Consider the following 21,220-nt stretch of genomic DNA (forward strand, 5'->3'; position numbering starts at 1 on the left):
TCACAAGAGCTAAAAACTAACTGACATGATTCAGGAAAGAAAAAAAAAATTAATTGTAACAGAATTTTTTCCATTTTCAGTGTATTTTATTTAGCAAGGGAAGAAAAACAGAAAATGTGAGAGAAGGCAGGAAGAAAGACATTTTTGTTTTTAGCAAATTTGGTAACATATTGCTTTATATCTTTTAAGAAATAATAATAACTCAAACTCAAATTTTATAATATTTTAATGTATATCCTATTTTTTTCTTTCTTAACTAAAATCTAGCCAGCGACAACACTGTCACTATTCAGTGTTGTTTGTACCTGGCCTCATGGTCATAGCTTTGGCATACTGTTTTCCTGTTGCACTTGAAGAGTCAACTCCACCAGCCACCTCAATAATGCTCACTATATGGTAATGTTGATGGCAGGTATAGAAGGCCACTTCATTACTATGAGCCCAGAGAGAAACCTGTCAAACACAAAATACCAAACATTCCTTTTAGGGCTTAATAAGTGCAACCACTGCTTCTTCACCAAGAACAGAGGTTGCCTCGCTCTAGTCTGACTTTCTATTCCAGCTAACATTTATAAGCTACCAGATGATGGACTTGTCTTTACTTTCAGACAACAGCTAACAGAGCATGCCTGTTTTTTAGCATCACCTTGTTGAGGTGGCATATGGTTCGCCTGCATGTGCACTCTCTCTTTTACAGTAATGGGTAAAACCACTATCAGTGTGTTCCTAGAGGGCTTCAGTTGCTGGCCCAGGACAGCTATTATTCACTCATTTCAAGTATGAAGAAAAGAATGCTCAGGGAGATTTAAAAAAAAATTCTAGTAGTCACAGACACTGAAAAAGCAATCTCAGGCCCGGCAGCGTGGCCTAGCGGCTAAAGTCCTTGCCTTGAAAGCCCCGGGATCCCATATGGGCGCCGGTTCTAATCCCGGCAGCTCCACTTCCCATCCAGCTCCCTGCTTGTGGCCTGGGAAAGCAGTTGAGGACAGCCCAATGCTTTGGGACCCTGCACCCACGTGGGAGACCCGGAAGAGGTTCCAGGTTCCCGGCATTGGATCAGCGCAGCACCGGCCCATTGTGGCTCACTTGGGGAGTGAATTATTGGACGGAAGATCTTCCTCTCTGTCTCTCCTCCTCTCTATATGTCCGGCTGTCCAATAATAATAAAATCTTTAAAAAAGAAAAAAGAAAAAGAAAAAGCAATCTCTCTAAAGTAGTTCAAGACTACCAAAATGTACATTAACATCCAATGAGCATATTATGTAGACTTCACTATGATAACGCACAGGATATTCACATCTCATAGTTCATCTTGAAGAGCCAATCATAGTTTCTGGAAATGCCCTATGACCAGTCTGCTCCTTTAGGTTAAGGAACCAACTATTGTATGAAGGTAATTAACTGTTGGTTCTATTTTACCCAAATTAACATATCAGATTATTTCCATCTTGCAGTTGTTGAAAGTCAAGGTAGTAACATGTAGGGAGGGGGTGGTGGCAGGATCTATGGTGTGTTGGTGGGTTAGCCACATAGATGCCAGGTCTTGAGAAGAGATCATGGTGGGAAATTCTGAGAAGCCAATGTTTGGGCATCACAGAAGGTCAACAAGTCAGGGGAAGAAAGTGGGAAATAACTAAACACAATATTACAACTTTCCAACTATTCCATAGGATCAATCTTACATACTTAGTAATGTTAGGAAAGAAATACTAGACTTGGAGTTTGTGGAAACAGGAACAAAATCAGGCTGTAATATTCACTTGATTTTGTTTTTATAAGACACTATAAAGGGAGGAAAATTGGATTCACTTTCATAATTCACTCAGAGTTCCTCTATTATCAGTTGCTCAGATGGAAAAATGATCTTCAAACTATTACAGGCTATTTCTCATTGTATTTCTCATGACTATCTACTGTCTAATTAATATCTAACAAGCTACTTCCTGTACTTAAATGTGTGTTACTTTCTATGGAGATCAGTACTATACTATCTGCTGTGTAGCAGTGGATAAACTGCTTGTTGAACATTATGGGCATCGTCATATCTTGTCCAAGTGCTGCTCAAACAACTGCTAAAGTACCCCAGAGATGTGGTCACTTCTTTCATTTTAGGGTTCATTCCAGAAAATATATCACTTATATTTTCTACCTCCAAAAGACCAGAATAACATTCCCAACCACAGGAGTGGTTAAATATTTACAAATGCTTGAAGGTCTTGAAAGACCATGGTTGTAAAATGTGGCAATAGGACAACAGAAAAGTGAATCAATGCCTGTTTTGCAAACAAGAATATCAAGTCAGATTTTACTAATGTGAATTTCTAATCGCTTGTATTAGTACACAAAAGGGCTAACAATGTAAATGGAAAATGGCACAGAACTAATGAACAGGTCTTGCAAGATGCTGTTTCACTAAACTTGGTGAAATCAATTTTAACCTTACATATAGGTACTTCAAATTTCTAATAGACAATTAAAATCAGGCAAAATGTTTTCTAAGTAAGACTTTGAAATTCCATCCATAGAGACACATAGAAAGTGAAATCCAGCTGTGTTAGGTACCAAGATTACTGGTATGTTTTTCAGTTGCTGGGTTTCTTGTTTTTTTGTTTTGCTTTAAAAATATTTTTATTAATTTTTTTTTTTTTAAAGATTTATTTTATTCCCATTACAAAGTCAGATATACTGAGAGGAGGAGAGATAGAGAGGAAGTGGAGCTGCCGGGATCAGAACCAGCAGCCATATGGGATCAAGGCGAGAACCTTAGCCACTAGGCCACACCGCCAAGCCCTATTTTTATTAATTTTAAATAGGGTAGGAATGAGAGAGAGACAGAGACAGAGACACAGAGAATGAATCAATTTTGGGGTCCACTCATTAAGCACCTGCAACAACTAGGGCTGGATCAGGTAGGTGCCAGATACTCGCTATGCCTCCTGTGTGGGTGGTAGGAGAGCCATTACCTGCTCCCCACCCCCCCCCCCCGCCAGGGTGCATACTAACAGAATGTTGGAATCAAAAGCTGAGCTGCACCTCCATCTGGGAGACTCTAATATGGGAGGCAGGTGTCTGAAGCAGTGGCTCAAATGCTGAGCCAAACAACCAACTCCTCCTTTTTACATTGACAAAACAATCAAGGAAAATATTTAATATACTATCTCTCTTCAACAAACAGACTCAGCCCAGCCAATAGGCTCTTTTTCTTTTTCAATGTTGCTTTATTTATTTATTTTTTCCTGGTTTAAAGCTGCCAATACTGCTCATGGAAGTTCCTTATTGGTTATATTATTGGTTTTATCATTATCACTTAGGGTCATAATATGCTCTTCTATTTTCTACAGTTCAATTCTTCTACATCTGGATACGTTTAGCAAATAAAAATAAAATGTCTCTCTAAATGATAGGATACAAACTAAATATGGATATGGCAGGTGAACTCTGGCTGCTCCCACTGGCTTGGAACTGAAGGTGAAGTAAATCAGTTCTCCTTTCTCAGATTGTAATCCCTGGTTCCTTTTGTTCCAGTAAACCATGCCCACAACACTATGGCTGCAAGTCTTGAGTCAGAACTGCAGGAACTTGCAGGAACCACTACCAAATGAGATCAACCAGAGAGGAAATGAGATGAAGTTACGTGTGAGTTTATCTAAGACCTTTCAGGCATCTCTGAATCTGCATAGAATCATTGATGCAATGAGTGGCATTTCACCATCACTTCGCTTTTACTGGACTGCATGTGTGCAAGACACAAACCTTACATGTGAAAGAAATGGCAAGCTCACATCAGTGTGAAGTAATTGAATATAATCTTTTGCATGGGTCATTAAATAACATGGAGAACTTTTCTATCAGAGAGAGAGAATGAAAGAGGAGATAAACTATTGTGACTGCAGAAAAAAAATCAGTAAAATAATGCAGGTTCTAGAAATCCAAAGAAGGTGGAATAACTATTTTTAAACACCTGAAAAACCATCATATGCAATGGAAGCCAATTTGTTAACTATTTTCTGAGGAGATAAGGCACAGCTCAATGGCTAGAAAGTATAAAGGGGTAAATTTCAGTTTAAATTTTAATTTAGAAACTAGAATCTTCTAACAATGAGTTAAGCCGTTTTATCACAGTGTTAAATTTTCTCTAGTGGCATTCAAACAGATTAAATCATGTTTTTAAAAAGAAAGCTACAGACCTTACATCTACAGGAAGCTTAATTAGCTAGATCTCCCAAATCTGTTATCTCTTAACCTTTTTTTGTTTTGTTTTTGTTTTTAAGATTTATTTTTTTTTCTTTCTTTTTTCTTTTATTTTTAATTCATTAATTACATTGTATTATGTGACACAGTTTCATAGGTACTTGGGTTCTCCCCACCCCTCCCCAAGCCCTCCCACCATGGGGGATTCCTCCACCTTGTTGCATAACCACAGTTCAAGTTCAGTTGAGATTCCCCCACTGCAAGCATATACCAAACATAGAGGCTAGCATCTTATTGTCCAGTCAAGTTCAAAGCCTTCTTAGGTATACCCTCTCTGGTCTGAAGACAGAGCCAGCAGAGTATCATCCCGATCAATTAAAAGCTCCAACATACCATCAGCAAAAATTTACATCATTATGGAATTAATTGACATAGTAATGAGTAACCAATATGTTAAAAGTAAATGCGAGTTCTTAACCACCTTCTGTGACCACCTCAATGACATTTCAATTTTAGTTTATACACAACATATACATAACATAATATGTTATACATAACATCATTTCATCTTAAATTAAGGCAAACATGTGGGAAGTGGGCAGACACTTCACAAAGGAACAAACCCAAATGGCAAATAAACACTTGAAAAAATGCTCAAGTTCCCTGGCAATAAGGGAAATCCAAATTAAAACATCAATGAGGTACCACCTAACGCCAGTAAGACTGGCCCACATGAATAAAAGCACCAACAACACTTGTTGGCGAGGTTGCGGGGAAAAGGGAACCCTACTCCACTGCTGGTGGGGCTGCAGGCTGGTACAGCCTTTATGGAAATCGGTATGGAGAACATTCAAACAACTCAAAATCAACATACCGTATGATCCAGCAACAGCACTTCTAGGAATATATACAGAACACTTGTTTTATGAGAAACCAACATGCACCCCTATGTTCATAGCAGCACAATCAGTAATTGCAAAAACATGGAAGCAGCCAAAATGCCCATCAGCAGAGGATTGGATAAGAAAGCTATGGTTCATCTACTCCATGGAATACTATTCAGCTATTAAAAAAAAAAACAAAATGCAGTTCTTTGTGGCCAAATGGGCCAAACTGGAAACCATAATGCTAAGGGAAATGAGCCAATCCCAAAAGGTTAAATATCTCTTAACCTTTAAACTCCTTCCTTTGTTCCAGTGTTGGCGTACATGGAGCTATCAAGCATGGTGTGATTATTGCACATTGCTCACTTAAAATAACAAAAGAGTAAAATTTCTTAAGGTAATTTTGTTGATTCTTAGAGACAATTGTAAATTTTATTGCTAGGTATACCAAGCAACAAACGGAGAAACACACATTTGCAGAGCCATCTTCTGAGCAATGTGAAAGCATCAATTTTAGGGAAAAATACAGGGGAAGGATTATTAAAGAAAATGTCTCAGCATGGATACATACATAACTGACCTTACGGTTCTCTGATTTTTGTTCTTCCAATTTCTATGTGCATTTTACTGAATGCTCTCAGTGGAAATTTGGGATTGCATACCTCATTTAGCAAAGATTGGAAACACATGCTGATTTAAGAAAAAGGAGACAGATTCTGAAGGCATTTCTAAGTTTGATGAATGGGTGTCAACTTAAAGACCAAGAGAACAAGGAGCTCCTGGATCTATCTCTTGGATATGAGTTCCATTCTTTCTCCCTGAAACATTCAAGCCTTCATTTCTAGAAGGCAACATTCTATTTTCTCAAACACCACTATCCTAGTATGTGTGTTTCTTAAGATATGTTTGCAATTCATTTTTTTAAATCAGTAAACTTTAATTCTAATAGAATTAGGTTTTGCAAGTGAATTAGATAAGTAATGCCAAATCAAGCCACTATCATTTTAAGCAATCATTTTTTAAAAAACATCTAACCATCTAACTCCTCAAACTAATGCTTTCTGATACCTTAAGCAATCATTTTTAACCCAAACGTACCTTGTTTTGTCTCAGAAAGGTTGTTACTTTTTGTGGGGAGAAGAAATAATTTATTTTAATTTACACAATTTCAATTTGATATCTGTAAGGACAATACAAATTTCATAGAAGAAATTGCAAAACATGAGATTTCAACTACAACAAGCCAGTTGTGACAGTATCTCTGATTTCGTCTTCAATATGTTTTTTCTGTTTTCTCCTCAGTAGTAGGCAAGCTTACATTCTACACTGACTATATTCATTTAAACAATAAATGACACAATTTTTAAGTGTAAGAAAAACTTATGGTGAAGTGAACAACCATGGTTACTATGTTAATTTGGCAATTTTTTTATGGTAATGTCCATGGGAACTACTCAACAAATACATCAGTAAAAAGTCAATTACATATGTAATTTAGAGTCTGATATTTTGACATTCCTAAATGTCAGAAAAAAATGGAAATGAAAAATGTAAGCTAATTGGTCATAAAAAGTGAGGTGGCACAGATTCATTCAAAACTATGAAAGGAATAAAGAGTCATTAAAATTCACTGAGTATCTACCACGGGCCAAACTTAGCACATTTCATGTATCATTTCATTTAGCCTTCCCAATGATTCTCAAAAATAAGCGTTATTATAACTAATTGAGGACCAGGAAGCCTCCAGAAAAAAATTTTTTAAAACTCCACCCAATGTCACATATCTGTTAAGTTTTATTGCTCTTTGACATCCAGATCAAGACCCTCAATTCCAGTTTCTTGGGTTCTGTCAGACTTGCAGTTAATGTGACTGCATGGGGGGGCTGGTTCTTAGACACTGTCTGGAGACTACTTTCTTTTATTCTGGATAGCCTGTTCTGTTTCACTGAAACATGTAGGCCCTGGAGACAGTGTCAGTACACTGGGCCTTCAGTGACTCAGTCCTTTTTTGATGATGTAGGCAATGACCCCCATGCCTGGTATATGTATTCTGTCCAGAGAATTCAGCATGGCTTCAGATATCACTTCAAACACCTTAGAGAACATGATTTTCCATACTCTTCCATCCCCCTTGACATATGTGGCTATTCTGAACACCAGTAAGACACAAGCTGGAATACCCACTGAAATTTTATTCTTGATAAATTGTTTTCCTCATCAGGCAATCACTCAGGATGCTGACAGTGCCTGCTTCAATGCAGTAAAAATATATCATCAACAATGATTTGGCAGTTAATATATATCACTTAGTGTCAGCAGTAGGAGGCTCTGACTAGGCTGCAGTTCCCACTGGAATACATGAGGGCAGAGTGTGTGGTGAGCATGGTTAAGCTGGGCTGTAGCATCCACTGGTTTGTGTATGAGTTGAAAGTGGGAACAGAACTAGCCAGGTTATTGCAGCCATCATGGTGTGTATTAGGCTGGTGTGATTGAGCTGGACTTTGCACTGGCTGGCACACAAAGGAGTTAGGATGTGGTCATCTTTGGCAAGGTTTCTTTGGGGTCCCCCAATCAGATCACTGGACTCAGTACTCCAACCATGGAGAAACTACAACATTATGGGATGTATGTGTCAGAACTGGGTCTCCACGATTACTGAAGCCTGTGCAGAGGATGGCATGCCCAGATGCTCATGGAGACATGACAACCAGTTCACTGAGGCCTGCACAAGACATCTAGTACCATAGAGGGTAGAACAAATTGGACATCTCTGGTCAAGCTTTGACAACAAGGATTTGGGCGAATAAGTACTCTAGGTGGACTACATCAGCAAATGAACCTTAGAAAGATTTCCTCAACCTTGAAGCAATTAAATCAACAGCACCTCACAACGATCAAAACCACTTAAGCAGTATCATTTGAACATGCTCCACATTGGTGACCCTAGATCATACTGGGTGGCCATCCCTCATTCCCATGGACAGCTGTGGTTGGGATGCTGGAAGCAGCCTTTTTCCCTTCTCTCCTTACTTTCCCCAAACACAGGAAGAAAAGAAGATTAGAAGAAGTCATCTCATCCCATTCCCCCTGTTCCTTGACCCTCCCCACCCTAATCAGTGTCCACACGGGCATGCATCCCTCTCAACTATGCAAGCATCATCAAAAGTAAAAAGAATTTGTTTTTAAAAGAAGTGGAAGAGATAAAATGAGTGGGAATTATCGAAAACCCCAAGAGAGGAGTATCTGATCTAGAAACATATGGGATAAGACAGGCTTTGCATACCACTTCCTCAGTCAAATCAAGTACTCACTCTGCAAACAGTCAGCGTTTAGGAGGTCCTGGCACTTTTCATGGCATTTCACTCCACATTCCAAACACTTCATGCCTTGCCGGGCAATGCCCCACAGGAGCCCTTCACACTCGTAACAATATGTGGGCGTCGTAGCTGTCCAGACCTCAAAATTGTGTGGAGTGGTGGAAGACATGGGGTAGATCAATGCCTGCAAGGTCTTCTTGAAGACATGCATTTTCTGTGAAGATGAGAGAAGTCACCAAGGCAAGCCATGTCAGTGAGTTTGAAGAACTGCAACATAAGAAGAACCCTTTTATCACTTTTCCCTAAAGATGCTGTTTTCAGAGACTCCCCTGGATGATAGCAAGAACAACTCTGCCCACTTACACTTCACTCAGTATTTTAGAGACCAGTTCCATTCATTGAACATAATGAAATCCTTGATCTTGCAGATTGGACTTGACCACATAGGACAGCTTCTCTTACAGTACCACACATTTCCAATATGCTGGTATTTATGTCTTGTATTTATATCACAAACTCCACGTGGGCCAGAATGATAAATACTGTGTTTGTACTAGATCAATTCTCAGAGTCTAGCAAAGGCCCTGAGGTGAAAAACATGGTTGAAATATTAATTCAAAAACTAGATCCATCTTTGAAGTCCAAGTTGGCTTTGGTTAAGTTGTGAAATGTATAGAAAGTATTCTCCATGCTGACCCTAAACTCTCTAGAAATACCCCCATCCTTCTTTCACATCCTTCCTTTTTGTGTGTGATTCTTTGGGCTTCACTGACATTTCACCACTCCTTATCCCCAACGTGTGCTTCTTCCTAGTCATTCTGCAGTGAAATGCTTCCAACACCAGTTAAGCAGAAACGATCTCAACAGCTAAGTCACAAGAAAATACTAACAGAAGGCAAATATGACATGTGTCACTCTCCTGTGATCATTTCTATTTTAAAGGTGTGTGATTTTTGATAGTACATGGACAGAATTCATAACCACAAACCATCAGTGAATTGGAAAATGCACTCAACAGGCTGCCAGAACATCTGTTTTTGTTTTGTAGACTTGGTTGATTACAAAATATTTAAAATGGGTTCTTTTAGTTGGGGACTACCTTCTGTTTTTCTTTCTTTCATGCCTCAATATTGATTATTATTTTTCTTTATCACAAGGTAGGGGTAGAAATGATTTTTTTGAAAAATGAATGGTATCTATTTATGAACCCCTTCATGCACAGAGATGTGAAGTCTCTAAACTTCCTTTCTCACTCAGCTCTCCTACTGCATGCATTTTTTGGAAGATAATCATATAATGGTAACAAAATCTTATATAGGCTTCGAAACACTAAAAAATTCTAAGTATAGTACTAACAGATTTTTAAAAAATACTGGGTGGTAAAAATTAAGCTTACTGATACACTCTTCTCTATGTTTCTCATACCCCACTGTGACAGTGACCTCCTAAAAGAAATACTAATATCTCCAAGGATATATTTCCAAATAATTTCACATGACTACCAATGTATAGTGGATGCTATTCTCACAGATGCTCTAAGAACACTGCTGACGAGAGATGCTTGAATAGAAGCACTTTATTATGCACTAATCACTCTTTAATATCTTTTCAGAATATCTTTCTACAGTGTTGACATGACTGACTTTCCATTCTTTTGCAATTCTAAAAGGCAGAAACAGCGTATTGCTGTTTATTAGTGTGTTTTCCTTACTATGTGTTCTCCCAGAACATGTTGGGTAATGGTGTCAGAGGAATCCTGCAAGGGAGTTAAAGTTTGAAGAACAATTTTCTATCTTTGAATGTTCAGCTCCATATATTTTGCCAAATCCCACTTTTGTTTCCCTATTATGCATTGCTTCATTGCAGTATAAGGTGACTATATACATATACATACATATACACATGTATTATATATGTATATACATATATAGATTTAATATAATAATCAAATCCGTATAAGTACTATATCCATTGCCTCTGATATTTATGTTGTGTGCTATTTTTCAACATTCCTTCTTCTCTGATGCATGAATTTAAGGTCAACAATTTTTCTTCTGCTTACTCATTTTGTTATAGGCCATTAGTCTTCATATTTCTTGTCTTCCCATGGCTTTTTATACTTTAAGTGAGACACAGAGCAGTATGAACATCATGGGTAGCAGCCAAGTGGAAGACCTCAGGACTAGGGTTTATTTTAAAAGATCAACTGGACCCATCACTTTTTGGTGCAGATAGTCTGAGCCAAAGAAATTTCTAGGCTTCATTTAATAATGAAGGTGTCATTCTAAGAACTGTTGATACTTCTTGTAGAAACAGGAGTATGTATTATTCACTTTAGCTGCCCAGCTACATTCAATTCCATTACAGTATAGTGAGCAATCCTTGGCACAATCTATTTCTCTTTAGCCATTCACACTCACTAATTCTCCTGTCCCACCTGCTGAGTAAGGCTCTATGGGCTTTGTGGTCAAGCCTTTAGTATAGCATTTGTAGTCTAGTTGAACATCTAAGGAAGGATTAAGTTATACTTAGAATTACAGGAGTCAATTTGACCTAGGTCCTAGTAAAAAAAAAAAAAGCAATTATTCTAACAAAATGGAATACTAAATAGCAGTATAATAATGTACTGTTGGTGAATACAAAAGAAGAAATTAATATAATTTACAAAGCAGACCTACGCAATGGGTTATTTGTGAACATCAATTTCTCTCTTAGTTCAATACTAAATGAATATTCATGTATTTATCAATTGCCCTTTGTTTATTTTCTTTTTATTAAATTCAAGTATCAGTTCTATAAGTCCTTCAGTTCTATAGTAAAAGAACAAATACGAAAAACGCTTGCTAAAAATTAACTGGTCTTGGACCCAGAGGCGTGGCCTAGCGGCTAAAGTCCTCGCCTTGAACGCCCCGGGATCCCATATGGGCGCCGGTTCTAATCCCAGCAGCTCCACTTCCCATCCACTCCCTGCTTGTGGCCTGGGAAAGCAGTCGAGGACGGCCCAATGCATTGGGACACTGCACCCACGTGGGAGACCCGGAAGAGGTTCCAGGTTCCCGGGATCGGATTGGCACGCACCAGCCCATTGCGGCTCACTTGGGGAGTGAATCATCGGACGGAAGATCTTCCTCTCTGTCTCTCCTCCTCTCTGTGTATCTGACTTTGCAGTAAAAATAAATAAATCTTTTTAAAAAAAAATTAACTGGTCTAGAGGAAGTTGATAAAAGCTCTGAATAGATCATTTAGAAAGTTTTCTGGAAGTGTTACGTTTACTTTGGTTTTGTTTAAAAAAAATACACTATCCATCTTATGCAAAAGCAGAATTATACAAATGGAAAATTTATTAAACAAACCATGAAAATCAGCTGAATCAGCATTAAGACTTAACCCAATACACAGAAGTTATAGATGCTGACAAAAAAAGCTTGAGCTTCTCATTAAAACATGTGCATCTTGACTTTTGAAATATGAACATGTGTTTGTCAAAACTGAAAATTATTTTTAAATGAAAATGTTACTTATTTCAGCAAGTACAAAATGGGATGGTGATCAGTTCAGAATAAAGAATGTAGGAAGAGGAAAACTTGCAAAAACACATTTTATAAAATGGGATTCTTACATTTAACCGTAACATGGGATCTGAGGGAAAGAACGTGCTTTCTTAGCAACAAACCCAGGTTACTTCTCACAGGACCATCAGACAGAAAAAATGTCTAGAATTTTTGTTGGGTGAGAAAGTAAATTAAAAAAACAATTGATAAAATCATCAAATGCAGACATCATGTCAAATGGAAAGTTGTAGCTTATCATTACATTAGGACCTGGATTAAAGGAAAGAGAGTTTCTGTCTTTTGTGTTTTGCTTTTTTTAATGTAGCACCTAGAGTAACCAGACAGGTAAAGCCAGTAGAAAGCAGAACATCAGCTGAAGAAGATGAAAATGGGTAGGCAATCTAGAGAGACACTCTGGCTTAGGCATTCAATGTGGAATCAGAAACCGTTGAGCCTCTGTACTCTTAGATCCCACGTCCATGGGTTCATCAGTGGATGAAAAAATCAAGGGAAAACACATGTATTTAAAATGTACAGATTATTTTTTCTTGCAATTATTTCATAAACAATATAGTACAATATCTATTAAAACAGCATATATATGACACTAAGTACTATAAGTAGGCCAGAAATGATTTAGAAGTATATAGAGATTGTACAATAAATACCATATTATTTTTTTAAAAGATAACTGAGCATGTGCAGATTTTTATATCCTTTGGAGACTGATAATCAATTCTTCATGGATATAGAGGAATGATTTAGAACAACAAAATGTAAACTAGTGTGATTAGGACCAGAAGACAGACCAATTCAGTAATATGGGTGAGTTCCTGCTAAATTATGTTAAATATGTTTTTTAAGCTTTTTAAATCTTCTATAGAAAGCACACATTTTCAAAAAATGCATTTGTTTCTACATATATGTATATGAAAAATATATAAAGTGCATATTCACTGAAAAACTTATTGATAAAAACTCACTGAATCAAAAAATAAAAATTATATGATTGATTTTTTAAAGTTAGGAATGGTTTAGTATATGTCCTTTCAGTATTTTTCTCTGCATAGACAGGAAGAAAAACTTGCATAAGGAAGCAAACAACATTATTCTTATATTGCTTAAGTGATTCTAGTGAAGAAGATAGCTTTTAGTGTTCAAGGATGCTGTTTGAAGCTACAGAAATAAGATTAACAAATGCCTCAATTTATGGATCAGTCTCTGTTGCCACATACAATCAATAGACCACAAAGAAGAGGATGTTTACATCCTGGCCAAGTATTTTGTCAAAAATTTCTTCTCAAAGAAATTATGTAGAGTGAGTTGTACTAACGTATCACATTGTTTAAAAAGCAAATAACATATTATAAGGATATTAGTTGTCTCTGGGCCCAGCGCAATAGTCTAGTGGTTAAGTCCTTGCCTTGAACATACTGGGATCCCATAAGGGCACCTGTTCTAATCCCGACAGCCCCACTTCCCATCCAGCTCCCTGCTTGTGGCCTGAGAAATCAGTTGAGGACAGCCCAAAGCCTTTGGATCTTGTACCCAGGTGGGAGACCCAGAAGAGGCTTCTGGCTCCTGGCTTTGGATTAGCTCAGCTCTGGCTGTTGTGGCCACTTTGGGAGTGAACCATCAGATGGAAGATCTTCCTCTCTGTTTCTCCTCCTCTCTGTAAATCTCTCTTTCTGATAAAAAAAATTCCTTAATTTTTTTTAAAAGTTACCTTTTGCATTCATAGCCTTCTGAAGAAACTACAAATGAGTCTGAGAAATAAAGCAATCAAGCTTCCTGCCAAGAGCAATACTTAGGTTTTTAGACTATCAATATCAAAATTTATCAACTGTTAATAAATGTACTGATTGCCTCCATTTGCTTTATTTTTTTCTCTTTTTCTCTCATTGTGTTGACCAGTGACTAAGTTAATAAAGTAAATTCTCTTTCATTTTGCTGTGAATTCCCCTGATGTGGTTATGTAAATTTTCATTTGGTATACTCAAAAAGCATCACATTTTTATAATCTCAAGGAAAGTATGTGCTTTTTTGTACTGAAGTGTCTTTTATGTACTCGTGCATGCTCTCTTCAGGGAAAAACATATTTTACTCAAGGACTGAATAAAAAAATGAGAATTATTTGCAGAGCAAATGTAATTAATGAAATACAGCATAAATGTGAAGAAAAATAGATGCCAGAATAAATTCCTGAGTATTGTAAAAATACAATTTTAGTGTTGATTTATTTATGTTAATAATCATCAATAAAACTGATTGTAGAAGTTAAACCACTCAAGTAAAAAGTTTTTGTACCAGAGAGTACACACACACTGCAAGTTATATGCTCATCTGTGTGCAAGACATTTTCTTTTCCTTATAATATTTTGTAACAGATATTAATTATCATCATCCTAAGAAACCTATGTGGTAAGTCAAAATGAAGAGGACAGAACAAAGACCAAGTACATGATTAATTCATTGAAAGACAGCACAATATAGGACATGCCATCTGTTATGCTACAGGGTATATTTTATAGGTACTATTGATGTAATTTTTCTCTCGACTTCAAACTTTCAGTGAATAAGCAAATTTTATAAACTGACTCAAGAACAAACATTCAAAGATCGCAAATGAATTGCTATATTGAGTTGCTCAAAACAAACACCAACTCCACATGATTTTAGAGGCACGTTTTCTAATCCTTCAAAGTACAGCAATTTATTTATGGAAAGCATTGTGGAGACGTACAAGGAAAGTTTGCCATCATATTTTATGTAGCAAGTTCCATATTGATGCCCAAATTTTGCAAGGCCCTGTTTATTTGTAAACATTAGCACAAAATATATGATTAGTAAACATATGAGAAAAGAGTGTTCCCTTAACTTGCCCAATGACTCACAGCTTGTATTGTGAAGCTGGGACAAGACCTATCTCAATAGGGCAACAGCAATAGTGACACACCAGAGATACTCTTCAGGCATGATTACTGCCTGTTTCCTGGTCAGCACTCCCTGGAATGGAAGCCAGCCTTGGCTGTGAACAAGAGGAGGCACTTATGGAAACTGTGGCCATGTGGACCTCACCCAGGGTCATCTTGTGTCACACCCTAGAGCCTTCTACTTCTTTGGAAGAGATGACTGAAGTTTCTATTGTGTGTTTTCTTTAATTAAAACACAAATTATACTATTTGGTATCTCCCACATGGAAAAGTCATCTCGCTGCACGCAAAAACAAGTATTTCATGCTTTTACTCAGAGCGTATCTAGTAAGACTTCCAGCACCAAAGCATGGAAGTTATGTGTTTCACCATTTATGAGAGTTGCCTACGAAATGACTGAATATGACAGCTTGTCCAGAGTGACATTTAATATGCGTGTTACACAGAAATCATATTTCATTTACTTTTTGAGATATGGGCCTCAGGGAAATGGTCTTTATGAACTTGACAGGGATCTGATGTACTTTATTTGTCATGGCAATGCCTACACAGAAAATCCTTTACTGAGATGTCTGAAAGAAAAGAAAAGATTTGCCTAAGATGCTAAAAGTTGAATCTATAGTAAATTGAACCATAGAGTAAGGATGTGTTCTTTGTGCAGACATTCAGAAAATGTAGTTTCAATCTAAAATTTCTATTGTTTTATTTTTAAATAGATATTTGTAGGTCAAATGAAATACCATATTTGAAACACAGGAAAGGAATCCTATAGTAGTTGATCACCACAAGTCCTTTAACCTTGATGCTGTCCTAAAGAATAGAAGATTATAGGTTCTCAGATCCTGCCAGCAAGACAGGTTTCTTTAAATATACACATGTATAATTAAATCTTTTCTATATTTATTATTGTATCATATGTTTTATATATTTTGCATATAGTTTTTATATTTCATTTTATTTATTTTACTGTCTATACATTATATACCTTAGTATATTTATTAAATATTTATTTAGTATGTTTTAATATAGAAGATATTAAAATTCACAGGTCATATTTATAATATATTATTTTGTATATATTACATTTATTATTGTATCATGTATTATATTGTAGATATTAAATGTATACATATATATTTAAAGATTTATCTGTTTTTATTAAAAAGTCAGATTTACAAAGAGAAAGAGAGACAGAGAGAAAGATCTTCTGACCGCTGACCACAACGGCCAGAGTTAAGCTAATCCAAAGCCAGGGGCCAAGAACTTCCTTTTGATTTTCGATGTGGGTATAGTTCCCAAGGCCTTGGCTATCCTCTACTACTTTCCCATGCCAGGTTTCTCATATATTTTTAAAGATGCTTATTTTCTCACATACCCAAACTACATTCAAAATAATACTGGACATCATAAACCTAATGGATCATAGTGAAAATAAAACTTAAGATAACAGTCACATTTTTATATCTTGTTGCACAACTATACATGCATTCACTTGGCTGCAGCTTCCAGGTTTTCAATAGACATTCTCAATGAACATGAATGTCTTCTCCAACATTTTATGCTTCTCAGTGGTTACCTGTGTATTGTGGTGAAAGGAGCTTGCTAATGAAAAAAAATGTAGGAAAGGTTGATATTTGTGTGACAGGAACAAGGCAATGAGAAATATAGACAAATAATAGTTAAATATGAAATACACATACACATTTTAAAGTAATATAATTATGGTGGATTATGTTTTTGTGTGTGTGTGTTTAGTTTTTAATGGCAAAGTTGCTGAAATAGAGAGAGGTTAGGTATATTAAATTTCATATAGGAGGACACAGGTGAACTGTCCCAAGCAAACATTCAGTCAAGTATGGATAGATTTGCCTTAGCATAACACATGCACATGTGGGCATACACATATTAGGCTTTTACAAAATCTCAAACCTATTCTACATGTAGGGCCAATGAGGTTAGAGTGAAATCCAAGCATAGATATATTTTAAAACTCCTCTGGGTCCTCTGATAAATCATATTTATTGATTACTGACAAAAGCATTTCTAGCCTATGTGTACCTGCCAGAGAGGCTGTTTTTTCATGCAACAAGAATGAACAAAGTATCTTTCTTATAATGGATGAAAACATTTAGTTTAAACAACAAACAAAGCTGAGTGCTACTTGTAAGGAGCCTTAAGTCTAAAGAGAAAGTTTGATACCTAACAATCAAACTGATTTTTAAAAAGATAATAGCAAAGTAGCACCCATGAACTGCTGACTACATTGTAGGCTATGCCCAATGGCAATGAAGTATCAGTCCCGCCCACCCCCACCCAACCCTCTAGGTTTTATTGTTGCTGCACTTTATAGATGAAGGAACTCTGGTACAGATAAGTTCAACCTGCCAAATATGAGCCTGCTAATTGAGCACCAGATGGGACTCACACCAAGCAGTCCTCACCTTTATCCATCATATGTTGCAAAAGTCATGATGAAATGCTTTAAAACCCCACAGGAGGAAGCCAATATTTCAACCAGAAGGCAAGGAGGGCATTTGGAGAAAGCCTCATTAGAAAAGTAAAACTTAACATGTTGATGATGGGAAAAAAAAGTTGTTTTTCCATGGGGAGAAAGCAGGAGACTTATTTTAGGTTGGAATAGCACATCTAAAGATGGGAACGTACATGCGTTTTTCAAGAACAGAGTTTGTGATACTCAAGTGCAGGATCTGGGGACATTTGTGGTCATGTTTTTGTCATGCTCCCAGTTACTCCCAGAACTTTGGAATAAATATTCCAAAGAAAAGTTCAAGTAGAATGGCTTTTCTCCTATGACTACAATTAATACACAGCAGTTGACACCGTACCTACCAGTTCCTCATTGTTCAGTGATGTCCTAATCACCATGGCTAGAGAAAGACCAGATTTCCGGGCAGCCAGTGTCTAAAAAAGCCAAATAATAATAACTATTATTATTATTAAATACATGAAGAAGTTGCCAGAGCACACTGCTTAAAAGAACATGAAAAAGAAAAAATATTGACTATCACTGTTCATGTGTCAGTCAATAGGAACCTGCCTTGGTTTGGAAGTCGACCAATTCACCAAGAACATGGAACTGTAGCATTAAAGTTAGAAAAGATTCCACTAACCATCATGTTTACCGTCTGTAGTTTACAGGTGATGGAACTACAGCCCTAAAAGGCCAGGCCATGTGCTTGAGTTCTCTAACTATTAAGAGCCTTCCAGGATTTTGTTATCATCCAAAGTAGTTATATCACATTCCTTCATTTTATGAACACTGACACAGAACCAACCTGACTTGGGTAGTGGTCCTCAGTCACAACTGGTATTACATGATTCTTGGGTTATTTTTCAACCAAATCAGAATTCTTTCTTTCAAGAGCCCATTTCATTTACTGAGACTCAAGATACCTGGAATTCATCTCCCTGACTTAGTGTTAAATTAAATGAGCCAAATGCCTTTAGTTCCTACAGTTGTAAAATAGGACACCTGTCACCTGCTCCTACCTATAACATATGTGATACAATGTGATACACAAAACTCTGTGAGTTAGAAGTTCCCTAATGGGATAATAAATCTTCTATCTCAGTAGGATTGGAATTACTCATTCCTGATCACTCCTCCTTCCTTCTGACCCTCATCTCAGCCTTGGCATAAAGCTTACCTCCAAGGATTCATCCATGATAATCTTCATAAAGTAAGTGATTCCCCACAAAATTATTTGTATTTTTAGTCTTCATTTACATAACAAAGTCTTTTTCCTAACTGAACAAGGGGTTAAGTTCTTTAAAAAACTGTACTTATTCCTGCATGTCTTTATCTCTTTATTCTCCCATTACGGGTTCTTTTATCCCATGAGCAATTACATTTTGTTTGAGATCAATAAAAGTTAACTAAATAAATTGAAAAATACTTACCATTGCCTGAAGATTCCAGGGGTGAGAGGAAACAAAATGCAAATGATTAGACACATGCAAACTGAGAAGAGAACATAGTAATGTTAAATTAGCCTAACACTTTAAAATAATACCTGCATTATAACAATGGGAATTTGAGTTTATTGTACTATCATGATATGATTTCCAGTAAAATATGTTCCAAGTCATATCTTACTGTGAAAGCAAAATGATAGTATTCACCTGCAGATTTTAACAAAATTAAAAATTTCAAATATTAAAAAGCATACACTGTAATTAAAATAGAAATTTATGTTTCTCTGGAGAAAAATACATTTTCATGTTGTTAATGATTAAAAATTCGCTAACAGGAAAATGTGAATAAGTTTTAGGTGACTTAATACTGGTAACTTATATGAACTTGAATAAGAGTCAAATCTATTTTCTGCTTTCATAAAATAGTATGCTTATCACTTCCCTCATGCTAATGGGATTTTCAAACACTGTAATGCAGACTATTATCAATTCTTTTAGTTTCTAGGTGGTCCCCAGCACATATCATTACAACAGAATAAGTTGTTCAGAACCATGCACTAATAAAGGACTAATCATGATTTTAATGACTCAGAGACCATGGCTTCCTTTAGATACAAGAACTTATTAATATAGTTAGAATTGACCTTAATACAATACAATAAAGAATTCATTAATATTATCTGCTTGTTTTATAAAGTGTTCAAGTCTACTGGGTTAAGGTTAAAAAAGCTAAAGGCAAACCCTAAAAGTGTGCAAATTAAATTTGTGCTCATTTATAACACTGAACACATCAAAGCTCAATTGTAGATGCTTATGCGACATGCTGTATCATTTCTTTTCACTCAATTAAAGAGGCATTTTTAACTCAATCTTTAATTTTAGCCAATGTCAAAACTATCAAAGGGTTGGAGTTATCTCCTTTGTCAAATAGATTTGAAACAAATAGTAAATAAAATACTGGGTAGAATTTGGCTTTCTATGAAACATTTACAGATGAGGCAATTGATGAGCACACAATCACATTTTAACAGAGAAGAAGTGAACACATGAAATCAAAGACACCAACAAACAGGTACAGCTTACCACATCTCGTACAATAGGCAAAGTTTTCTTCCTCCGGAGATCTGGCATGCTGTCGATGCCATACAGCCCCCGCGCAGCTCTGGAAGAGAATACAGAAGCAATCACTTCAGCAGGTGAAAGGATGTCTTATTTAAAAATAATAAAAAGTACTGTTTGTACTACACAGACTGTAACAAATCAGATTACATGTAACCACTGTTTTCAGCAGATTTTCACATCAGCAAGATCCCAGATTCCAGGACTTTGTCATGTGTATGGGAGTGCTACTATGCCAGTCATGATGGCTATTCACTTGCCCTGTTGGACAGCTCTATATGCTGAGACTTTAATACATACATGACCCATGTGCATACATGAACTTATCAGGGTGACATACAACCCAAACTGTTAAGCATGGAAGTTTTAAAACCCTAGAAGAAAAACAGAATTAAACTTTTTGATGGGATTTGGCTTGTTTCTCTCCTATGGTAAAGGAAATACAAAAATAACACTGTTTTGTATGCTGTCCCTTCAAAGATTAAACTCCAAAATGCCATCAATGTCTTCATAATAAATATGATTTTCAACAGAAAAAAAAACATTTTAAAGTTGTACGTATCTAAAGGATCCATCTAAAGGATGCCTTCTAAAGCATCTAAAGGATCCATCCAGAGATAAAGGAACAAAATCAAAATAATTTATTAAATAAGATGTTAACTGTCTTCTTTTTGTAGCACCACCAAAATGTAGGTAACATAAGAAATTGCCACTCAAATATGGACTAAATGAATTTGAGATTATAATATCTACAGTGAATGAGGTAAACAAGCATATGCATGAAAAAATGCTTAATATTTTAATAGAAAGAACAAGTAAAAACAGAATAAGTTTATGCATTAGTTAAATGTCATCTTCTATGTATGAGGCTACACATGAGTATATGCTCAAAATACCTAGAAAGAAATGTACAAAACTGAGAAAATTGACACTACATAGCAAAATTAGATGTGAGAAAAACAGAAATCTGACTATGTTACAGATTTGGTAATGTTCAATGTCTTCATAATAACCATTATTTTCAACAGAAAAAAAACATTTTAAAGTTGTATGTATCTTTGCTGCTTAAAAGTGAGATTGGTAAGTTGAATTTGGTTTCTATGACATAAAATCTAGTCATTTATACAGCAATAAAGTACTACAATCACAAGTAAAACAACTTCGTTTCATGCCCATTTTAATTCCAAATTTCTTTCTGACTCCTTTTGTTAGCATCAGTTTTATTTTTCCATAAAAAATACAGTTCATGCCCTACGTTCTTTGTGGATAGTTCTGCCAAGGAACTGCCC

At 36.2% G+C, this 21,220-nt stretch overlaps 1 protein-coding gene across 2 annotated transcripts in view; it reads right to left on the minus strand.

The window, feature by feature from the left end:
- UNC13C (unc-13 homolog C) overlaps window positions 1–21,220 on the minus strand; it is a 577,988-nt gene that overhangs the window by 364,447 nt on the left and 192,321 nt on the right. The window contains exons 5-8 of one of the 2 annotated variants that reach the window (XM_004578069.4): window positions 19,896–19,974; window positions 18,798–18,803; window positions 17,727–17,798; window positions 8,387–8,606 (exon numbers count right to left, since the gene is read on the minus strand). In XM_004578069.4, coding sequence (XP_004578126.2) covers window positions 8,387–8,606; window positions 17,727–17,798; window positions 18,798–18,803; window positions 19,896–19,974 — 377 coding nt within the window. The remainder of the gene's footprint in view (window positions 1–8,386; window positions 8,607–17,726; window positions 17,799–18,797; window positions 18,804–19,895; window positions 19,975–21,220) is intronic. The other variant, XM_036495361.2, reaches the window with a different exon arrangement.

The sequence above is a fragment of the Ochotona princeps genome, chromosome 6 (assembly GCF_030435755.1).
Source record: "Ochotona princeps isolate mOchPri1 chromosome 6, mOchPri1.hap1, whole genome shotgun sequence".
In the NCBI taxonomy this organism is placed as follows: Eukaryota; Metazoa; Chordata; class Mammalia; order Lagomorpha; family Ochotonidae; genus Ochotona; species Ochotona princeps.